Source organism: Haplochromis burtoni, unplaced genomic scaffold (genome assembly GCF_018398535.1).
Source record: "Haplochromis burtoni strain Fernald_Lab_line unplaced genomic scaffold, NCSU_Asbu1 Contig_138, whole genome shotgun sequence".
Lineage (NCBI taxonomy): Eukaryota > Metazoa > Chordata > Actinopteri > Cichliformes > Cichlidae > Haplochromis > Haplochromis burtoni.
Genome location: NW_024582499.1, coordinates 700,378 through 708,456, shown reverse-complemented (window position 1 = coordinate 708,456; position 8,079 = coordinate 700,378). Strand labels below are relative to the sequence as shown.

General features: G+C 40.5%; 3 protein-coding genes across 5 annotated transcripts in view; 2 read left to right on the top strand and 1 right to left on the bottom strand.

Annotated features, from left to right (window-relative positions):
* The window catches only part of LOC121815125 (protein UXT-like), a 9,997-nt gene extending 4,372 nt beyond the window's left edge, over positions 1–5,625 (top strand). For both annotated transcript variants that reach the window (XM_042224469.1, XM_042224470.1), the window contains exon 5: positions 5,559–5,625. The gene's annotated coding sequence lies outside the window, so the exon portion shown is untranslated. The remainder of the gene's footprint in view (positions 1–5,558) is intronic.
* LOC121815124 (cyclin-dependent kinase 20-like) lies at positions 43–1,751 on the bottom strand (the record flags this gene model as incomplete). The annotated part of the gene is given in 4 exon segments (XM_042224467.1): positions 43–164; positions 393–581; positions 1,144–1,257; positions 1,398–1,751. Coding segments are annotated over 4 exon segments (500 nt in total), but the record flags the coding sequence as incomplete, so codon positions are not given.
* On the top strand, positions 1,230–7,304 carry uxt (ubiquitously-expressed, prefoldin-like chaperone). Of its 2 annotated transcripts, none has more exons than XM_005931135.3 (7): positions 1,230–1,363; positions 2,804–2,929; positions 4,282–4,363; positions 5,438–5,505; positions 5,675–5,782; positions 6,365–6,428; positions 6,783–7,304. In XM_005931135.3, the coding sequence occupies exons 1-7, from the start codon at positions 1,320–1,322 to the stop codon at positions 6,843–6,845; spliced, it is 555 nt and encodes a 184-aa protein (XP_005931197.1). In that variant the 5' UTR covers positions 1,230–1,319; the 3' UTR covers positions 6,846–7,304. The 2 variants fall into 2 exon arrangements, with proteins under 2 accessions (XP_005931197.1, XP_042080402.1); XM_042224468.1 differs by lacking the exon at positions 1,230–1,363 and adding an exon at positions 1,922–2,103.
* Positions 7,305–8,079: the final 775 nt, after the last annotated feature.

Below are 8,079 nucleotides of genomic sequence, written 5' to 3'. Positions count from 1 at the left end.
TTTGATTAGCTAAAGCTAGCTGCTAAATAAAGTCATATTTACCTGGTGGCCACCTGGTGGCTGTACAGCCTCTCTCCCTGCTCGCTGAATAGCCGGGCCAGACCAAAGTCTGCAATCTTCAGGTGGCCTGAGGAGCTGATGAGCAGGTTTGCTGGTTTCAGATCCTGCAAACACACAAACGTCACTTTATAATGGTTTGATTTATTTTGTTAAAGCAAAAGAAACCCAAACTCTCCACATATTTCACATATTTTCAGCTTTTCATTTATTATGAATAACCAACAGTATTTAAATATCCTTGTATGTTTAAGTGTTGCTTGTTACAAACGCAGGATTCACTGAGAAAACAGTCAGACGACTCATTAATGATAATAACTGTTAGCTGCGCTCACCCGGTGCATGACATTGTTGTGATGCAGGAAAGCCATGCCCTTCAGCAGCATCATCATGTAACTTTTGACCTGCGCAGGGGTCAGAGGGCGCTGGGAATTCCTGATGACCTCAGAGAGGTCAGACAGCATGAAGTCGAACACCAGGACGAAGCCCGTGCCGTGAGGAAAGACGTCCTTCAGCTTCACCACCTGAGGAGGAAGTCACAGAAAGAAGTCCTGCATCCCTTCAGACTCCAGACACTCTGCAGCTTCTTATAATTTTCTCATATAGCCTAATCTCCTTTTTATTAACATGTCTGTTATGCTCGGCTCTGTTCTTGCTGCTCTGCTTTGATTGTCTATGTTTTCCATGTACGAATTTTTGGTTTCTGTTATATCTTGTTTGTGATATCCCCCCAGCCACCAGGGGAGCTGGAGTGTATCCCAGCTACCATAGGTACACCCTGGACAGTCTGTTGCAGGGCTAACACATAGAGGCAGACAACTATTTGTACTCACATTCACACCTATGGGCAATTTAGAATTACCAATTAACCTAACCCCACTAACTGCATGTTTCTGGACTGTGGGAGGAAGCCAGTGTACCCGGAGAGAACCCAGGGAGAACACGCAACCTCCACACAGAAGGGACTCATACTCAGGACCTTTTTGCTGTGAGGCAGCAGTGCTACCCACCGCACCGCTAAACACTAATCAAATTTTAAGATTAAAATGACTCTTATCTGTAAAAACTCTCTGCACATTCACTCACATGCTCGTTGTCCTTGATCTCCTGCAGTGCTTTAATCTCCCTCAGAGCCTGGTTCGGAATGCCGTCTTCCAGCCTCCTCAGAGCCACTTTCTTCAGAGCCACCGTCTCCCCTGTCTAACACACAAGAGCATTTCCATGTCACATTTCTAAACCGCTGAGGTTAGATTCCAAATTTAATGCTGATCGGATTACACAAAGAAAAGGGGGGGAAAGAAATGAGGTAAGATGCAGACATAAAAGCACCAGTCCGTCACCTCAATATGTTTGGCCTTGAAGACTATGCCATGAGCTCCTTCTCCTGTCCGACCCAGAATATTGTACTGCTCCATGTTTTCATGAGCGTGTAAAACAGCTTCAGTTAATCTGGATTTAATCTGGTCACAACTCTCACTGATTTTTTTTTTTTTAATTCAAAGAGTGGTTTGAAGTAAACCCCCAATGATGTACAAATTAGCTCCTTGGAGCAGAAAACCAAAGAGAGGAACGCCAACCTCGAACTTCACTCATAAATTAAGCTGTTCACGATGCTGCGCACGTTTTCTCAATAAGATATAGTTATTAAACTATTATCTTAAGCCCAGTAAAAGTTGAAACCGTTAACTTACATTCGGCTTGTATTACATATGCAACAACAAACAGCTGTAAAGAAAAGTCTCTCAGAAAATAAATCCTGAGACAGCTAGCTGTTGGCTAACGTTGCCTTGGCAACGTCTTAACTCCGATTACCCAGCTAAAATTTTAAAACTTGTTACTGTTTAACTTCTGCTCCCGGATTGACACGCACGCTTGTTAAGAAAGAAACTACAAAAACGACGATATGTAATTTTTTAATACGCATTTTCATTTAGGACGTTTTAATAATTGTTTCGTGTTACAGTAGCTAGCTACAGATCCGCCCGTGGTCTGCCATGTTTGTTTACAGTGACGTCATGAGACAGGACCACCATAGAGCCAGAGCAGGTAGAAAGCATTAGACAGAAACAATGTTTTATTTTATTTTATTTTTGATTCCTTTTTGTTGTTCTTGTTCGCTGTTTCATTTTTTTAACGTACAAACTAAACAATTTGACGTGAACATTTCATTCGATTAATGATTAAAAAGCAATTTTGTTTTTCACCCTAGTTTATAAAGCATGTCTTTTGAACTGTATAGAGATGTACTTGATGTGTCTAAAATTTAAAATCTGCTCAGGCAAATCCTTCTAATTTCCCTGACCGACAGACAGACTTTTTTTAATCCAATTGGGAAATTCTTTTTTACAGCAGCACGATAAAGAATAAAAATTATTCACTCCGTACTGGTATTGTACATAACGAAAAAGGCTTTCTATTCTAGTATATTAAAGTATATTAAAAAAAATAAAGTAAGGCTTTTTTTGAAATTCCGAATTTATGCTATCATTAGTTGACAAGCGTTTGCTGTCGTTTTGTCTTTTCTGTTCTCACAAAATCTATTCTTTGGGTTTATTTGGAAACCCGGAAGTACTTGTTCACAGTTTCTTCCCATCCGGTGTAGAGTGGCGTGTTTACGTCTTGTGTTAAGCATGCTAGCCGGAGAGTTTGGTGTCCAGAAACATTAACGTTTACGACAGAGAAATCGGGTAGTTGGCAGCTGGACTTTATCTGCAGCTCAACCGGATGTTTTTTCTGTTGTTTGTAGCTTCTTTAAAAGAGAAGACAGTGAAGAAATGTCTGCTCCCGACAATGCCACAGCTAGACCTAACGTGGACCAGAAGGTGCTGCAGTATGAAACCTTCATCAATGAAGTCCTGAAGAGAGACTTACAGTAAGAAGACACTACCGCTGATGTCTGAACACAGTTTATTATGTCCGTACAGAAAGCTTTATTCAGTTACAGAACTTTAAAAACTAAAGTAAAAGAAATGTAATCTGTAGTTAAAGTAGTGCAAAATACTTGTGTAGATAGATAGATGTAGATATGAACTCAGATTTTTATCCTGGCAGACTTTGAGCAGGTAGTAGAGGCGATATGAAGGTCAATGAGGAGTGACTACAAATTAAAGTAATTTAAAGCTTAATTAACAGCCTAATAAATGTCAAGTCTCACAGCTGCTGATTGTATAATAGGGCTGGTGTCATTTTTGGTCCCCCTCTGTGCCTTAATTACTTGCAGACTGATTATTAAATACTTACACTCACAGGTCACTTTATTAGGAATACCTGCTCAACCCAAATATCTCATCAGCGATTCATATGCCAGCAAATCAATGCATTTAGGCATGTAGACGTTGTCAAGACAGCCTTTGCGTGCAATGTGTTTTTAATACAGTGGGATTGTCATACATGTCACTGCTGTGCCAGCACTGCAACAACTGGGTCAACAAACCAGACAGAACTGGAGCGTTTTGACCACACTAAGAGGAAACATCTCAAATACCATACTGCTTCACATTCTGCAGCCTGTACTGCAGAGCAGAGCTCAGCATGAGCTAACAAAGTGCGAAGCACATCCAGTTATGTTAATTTACAGCTTTATATTGTTATTCTTGCACACTATGACACTAGAGTAGCTTTGCATGATTCATAGTAATCATGCAAAGCTACTAATTATTACTAAAATAATTTTTTTTTGCCTTTGACATGTGGGTGGGCTATATTAGGGATATCTCTTCTCAATGACATCATACAGATTTAAGACTTGGAAAAGTATTTAGAGGAATCTAAGGCCTTAGCCTTTGGTTCACATGGGTTACTTGTACATGCACAGACCCGACTGGTTGTGTTTAATGTGAACACTGAGAATTTTATTAGGGTGTAAGAAAAGAAATACAGAAATTACTTTGTACAGTTACAGAACAAAATGGTGCAAAAATCTAAAAACTACACGTAAGAAGGAGCTCAGTTATATAGAAGGGATACAATAATGAGCTTGAATCTGTTGTAAGTACACATGTGTGATGGATAAGAAGGGTAGATCTAATCTTACAGGTATTTATGTGGTTCTTCAGGTTGGCATCTGACTGTTTGGTGACACAGACTAAAGAGCTCAGGTGTCTGAAATGCTGTTTGGTGCTTTGAATCAGATTTTCTTGGCGCGTTTAGGCTGTTTGAATTATTTTGGTCCATCTGAAGGCGTTAATGTTCTCTGTAAATCAAGTGACGGCTGTCGTTTGGCAGGAAGGTGGTGGAGCAGAGGGATCAGGTTTATGAGAAGATCTCTCAGTACCTGCAGCTGAAGAACACCATACAGAGTCTGCAGGTAAACGCACACAAAATGTATTGTGTTATTTTGAAGGCCTGTAGGTTTTTCAGTTTAGAAAAGAAGAGATTTCCACATTAAACTGGAGATCGTTGTAGTGATTCCCAAGTGTTTGTGCTGGCTGTCATTCTCTGTTAATGTTAAACGCTTCAGTCTGCTGGTTAATGAGCTGCAGACTAAACTCTGCTGATACAGACATCTCTCTCTGTAGCTTCTCTGTGTGAGCTGTTTCTGTAATTCAGCACACTCTTCTGTGAGGAAAGGTGGAGGAGCTTATCGCACCTCCATCAATACAGCTGAGCCTCACTGCAGCTGTTTATCCAGCAGATCAATACGTGTGGCTCATTAGGCTGTGAACCCAAACCTCCATCGTCTGGATCAAAGAGCCTGAAACTACAGCTGGAAAAAAAACATTCAGACATTTTGCCTCCACTTTTCAGATATTTGAAAAGATAATTTTTTATTTGTTTTTATTTTATTTAGAGGATAGAAGTTTTAATTTTAGTTTTCAGATATTTTTAAAATAATGTTCATAATCATTTATGTCTGTGTAGGTTTTCAGTCATCCGGGTCATGGCAATCTAAGGAGCTTGGAAAGAAAAGCGACTCAACTTCTTTAAGTTTCTTGAAGACGTTTCATCCAAGAAGCTTCTTCAGTTCTAAAACCAAACAGTGGAGAGTCCCAGGTATTTAAGTCCTAGTGGGAGTTGTCCCATAAGAGGGTCGTTGACAGACTATTGATCGTGTGCCTCATCACACACCTTGGCTCATGCGATGTAATATTTTGAACTCTCCACTATTTGGTCTTAGAACTGAAGAAGCTTTCCAGATGAAACGTCTTCAGTCGCTTTTCTTTCCAAGCTCCTTACATATTCACTGATATATTTTTCTGCGGAAACCCCTCCAAACAAGCCAAACTCATTCAGTCTCTTTTCTAACTGTCATGTCATGAACTTTAACCTCTAACATGCTAACTGAGCCCTGTAGATGCTGAGATGAGTACTTTTTTCTCTGAGCTTGGGCCGCCTGTTCCACGAGTGAATGAAAGTCACACTCTTCTTTGTGTTCCTGCAGGAGGCGGGCTCTCAGCAGCTGAAGACTGACGTTGATCTTGGCTGTAACTTCTACGTTCAGGCTGAAGTGTGAGTTGCTGACACACGAAGCAGTCATCAGCAGCTGTTCTGCATTCAAACAGGCACAAATGCTGCATTTAGGCTAATGAAATGTGCTGCGAGACTCCAGAGAGGCAAGAGGATCCGTGCTCTGTGTTTCCTGTTTAAACTCAGTTCTCGTTTTCTTCTCCTCCATCAGCGAGGACTCATCCAGGATGTTTGTGGCCGTTGGTTACGGTTTCTTTGTGGAGATGACTCACGACGAGGCTCTGAGGTTCATCGAGAAAAAGACGAGTCAGCTCACAGCGTGAGTTCATTGTCACTGTAACACTATTAAGATTAAAAGTAGGAGAAAAAAGCATAAAAAAATTAATTATGTTTCAGATATGTTTCAAATGAAGGTCAGGATTTCACTTTGTTGTGAAATTATTTGAAAAAAATATGTTAGAACTATTTATTTTGAAATGTCCTGATTTTGTTTTTAGATATTTTTGGTGGGTTTTCTGAACATCTATGATTTTATTATTAATTTTATCTTTAGATATTTCTCAAGTATTTTTTTCCACACTTAAATTTTCCAGTTTAAAACATTGATATTTTTGTTGTATTTTTTTTCTGACAAATTCCTGTTTTTATTGTACTTAAAAATTAAGTTTTATTTGTTTTATTTATTTATTTATTGGAATTATTGCTAATTATTACTATTTTTTTATTTTATACCTTTTGTAAGATTTTTTTTTTAATTTTTATTATTATGATTGATTATTTTTTTATGATTTGTTGTTGCAGACTAATGTCTATTAGCTAGCTCATGTTAGCTCTTTGCTAGCACTGTCACTTTCTCTGAATGAGAGATGCTAACCATGCTAACCCTGTGTTTGTGTTACAGCTTCACTGAGCAGCTCACAAAAGACTCTGCCAAAATAAAAGCCCACATCCGCATGGTGCTGGAGGTCAGTTTCTTCTCAGGCGGATTATAGGACAGTTTTTATATAATAATAGTTTCTGTTGGGTGCAGGAGTTTTCCTCTGGCTTATACTTAAGTACTAAATAACTTGTTACTCATTTCTGAGGATTTTACAGTCAGTGAAGTTTGAACATTGAACTGGAAATAAAAAGTTTTGCCCACCTGATGAAAAATAATCAAGATCAGATTTGAATATGTTCAGTTAAAAACTGTTTTTCAGTATTTACTGGTGACAAAAGGGTTAAAATAGTCAGATTTATCTGATTTATGATCAGATGTTAAAGAAGCAGGTAAAGAATCTGATTGGCTGCTCTTTTCTTCTTCATGTTTCCCTCCTCAGGGTTTGAGGGAGCTGCAGGGCCTGGGCGACCTGCCAGAGAGCAGAAGAGGAGACGTTTTTTAGACTTTCCCGCCTGACCAGCTGCAGAGGACGGGTTAACGAAAGCCGGCTGCTGATGTCAACGGTGTGCTTTGGGAAAACAGGTTCGAGGAGAAGGAAAGACTTCAGGACTAAAGCCTGAAAGTCGTCACAGAGCTGAAGAGGAGGATTAGTGCCTGAGCCTTCTCAGAGTCAAAACTCACTGTCATGAAACGCGTACACTCGACGTGACTTTGTGTCTTTGTGAAACTCGTCTGTTGAAAATCAGAGAATATTCCTGTTTTTTGTTTTTTGTTGTCTTCAGTGTCACATTGAAAAGGGGGCTGCTCAGAGATGATCCTGCAGCCTCTAAACAGACACTTTCAGTCAATGTGACAAATTCAGGTTCAAACAAACCTGATCTCATAGGTTGAAAACAATGTGACAGGAAGTGAGTGATGTTTCACTGTTTGGAGTTTGAAATAAATTGTTTTGTGAAAATGATCCAGACAGCTTTCCTTCCTTCGGTTTGTTGGACCTGTGCTCAAGGTGTTTCCTGGGTTTTCATAGAAATTCTTTGAATGTTTTACTGAATCTTTGAGGATTTCACTTTTTTTTCCCCTGACTAGCTATTTTCTAAAGTTCTTTGAGAATGATGTGTTTATTCAGGTGTTTCAGGACTTTTAGCATCGTCCAGCCTCCTCCTGGAAACCCTGCTGAGGCTGATCCGACACCAGGATGGGTCCACATTAACGGGTGGTTACTCTCCTCTCCTGGTTCTCTCTTGAGCCATCTTGAAGTTTTCTCATCTGTTTCAGTGGTAATACAGATGTCTGTTCTCCTTAATCTTCTCTTTAATGCCCAACAAGTCGAAGGCTTTAGACACAACACCTCCTCATCCGGCCTCCACTGGGAGACACTTTGCTCTCCATTCAGCTTGCTGACAGCCGGCCTCTTCTACGGCGGTCAGCCATCCTCCAGGAGTGGGGCTGGTGACTCCCCTTTGCCAAACACGGTGTGTCTCTGGTTTCCACAGTTCGGTCCAAGTTCATGTTCTCTTTGATCCTGCTGCCTCATTCCCACCATCTTCCTTCTCGACTGCTGTTCTCTTCCTGGACTAAGCAACACGTCTTTCGCTCTGATGATGTCACGACAGGAAGCTGAAGAGGCTCCCAGACCAGCCCTGGCTGTTGTCATCACTCCCACCTGCTGCAGTCTGCTGCTCAGACAGCCTCCTCTGCCCCCCGCCTCCTCTGCCCCCACTTCACGCTCAGCTTTG